Genomic DNA, 1,352 nt, shown 5'->3' on the forward strand with positions numbered 1-1,352 from the left:
CTCAAGTGGTAGAGCGTTAGCCTTGAGCTGAAGAGCTGAGGGACAGCGCCCAGGCCCAGAGTTCAGGCCCCACGACCGGACCCAAAAAAAAAAAAAAAAAAAAGAGTTGCATGGGCTTTACTGCCATAGCTGGCTTCAAACTGATCTTCAGTTCTCAGCCTTCTGAATAGTTACAATAGGTATAAGCCTGGCTTAAATGCTTTTTTTTCCCCCTGCCAACTAGTTTTCCTTTTGAACTTGTAATTTTTCTTGGTTAGAGCTACAGAAAATAGTTGAAATTTTCTTCCTGCTTTTGTTATTATTTCTTTTGATGATTTTTGTCAACTTGACAAAGGTAGAAAAAAGGAATTCTGTGTTGTTTTATCATGCTTATATATGAAAAATAAATATGTTCCTATTATTTTATTGAGAAATTGTGGCTTTGAATAAAACATGAAATGGTCATATTTTAGCAGTTGTATCATTTTTGTGAAACATTATAGAAAATCAAATAAGAACAAATATTTAAGTTAGGTGCTTTTTCTTTAAGTCTTAAATTATTTTGATCTGTTAATAGGAAAAAGATATGTAAAATGAATGTTTTAAAATAATTTGATTTAATTAAAACATCTCTTACAGCATTTTGAAGCATTAGCTAATCGGGCTGCTACAACTGGCCACGTTATCGATATCTATGCTTGTGCATTAGATCAGACAGGCCTCCTGGAGATGAAGTGCTGTCCCAACCTTACTGGGTATGTATGGGAATTTGTAGAAGTTATATAATTATAAGTTAATAATGACAGTTTACAAATATAAACCAATAATGATAGTTCAGGAAAATAAAAGTATCTTTGTTGTCTCACTACTTCAGAACAACCTCTGTTTTGTCCATTGTGGGGCTTGAACACTGGGCCTGGGCATTATCCTTCAGCTCTTCAGCTCAAGGCAGCACTCTACCACTTGAGCCACAGAGCCACTTCTGGCTTTTTCTGTTTATTTGCTGAGGAATCAAACTCAGGGCCTCATGCATTCGAGGCAAGCATTCTACCACTGAGCAACCTTCCTAGCCCCTGTTAATGATTTTAGTGTGTCTTTTTCACTTTTTTTTTTTGTTGTTGCTTATGGGGATTGAACTCTGGGGCTGGGCATTGTCCTTCAGCTCTTCAGCTCAATGCTAGTGCTTTACCACTTGAGCTACTGTGCCACTTCTGTATTTCTGAGTGGTTTATTGGAGATAAGAGTCTCATGGACTTTCCTGCCTGGACTGGCTTTGATCCACAATCCTCAGATCTCAGACTCCTGAGTAGCTAGGATTACAGGCATAAGCCACCAATGCCCAGCTTACACTTTGACTTTTTTTTTTTTTTTTT

At 37.4% G+C, this 1,352-nt stretch overlaps 1 protein-coding gene across 2 annotated transcripts in view; it reads left to right on the top strand.

The window, feature by feature from the left end:
• Sec23a (Sec23 homolog A (S. cerevisiae)) overlaps window positions 1–1,352 on the top strand; it is a 71,637-nt gene that overhangs the window by 36,741 nt on the left and 33,544 nt on the right. For both annotated transcript variants that reach the window (XM_013012336.1, XM_013012335.1), the window contains exon 9: window positions 619–734. In XM_013012336.1, the coding sequence (XP_012867790.1) occupies window positions 619–734 (116 nt within the window). The remainder of the gene's footprint in view (window positions 1–618; window positions 735–1,352) is intronic.

This window comes from Dipodomys ordii, unplaced genomic scaffold (genome assembly GCF_000151885.1).
Source record: "Dipodomys ordii isolate 6190 unplaced genomic scaffold, Dord_2.0 Scaffold16, whole genome shotgun sequence".
NCBI classification, from domain to species: Eukaryota; Metazoa; Chordata; class Mammalia; order Rodentia; family Heteromyidae; genus Dipodomys; species Dipodomys ordii.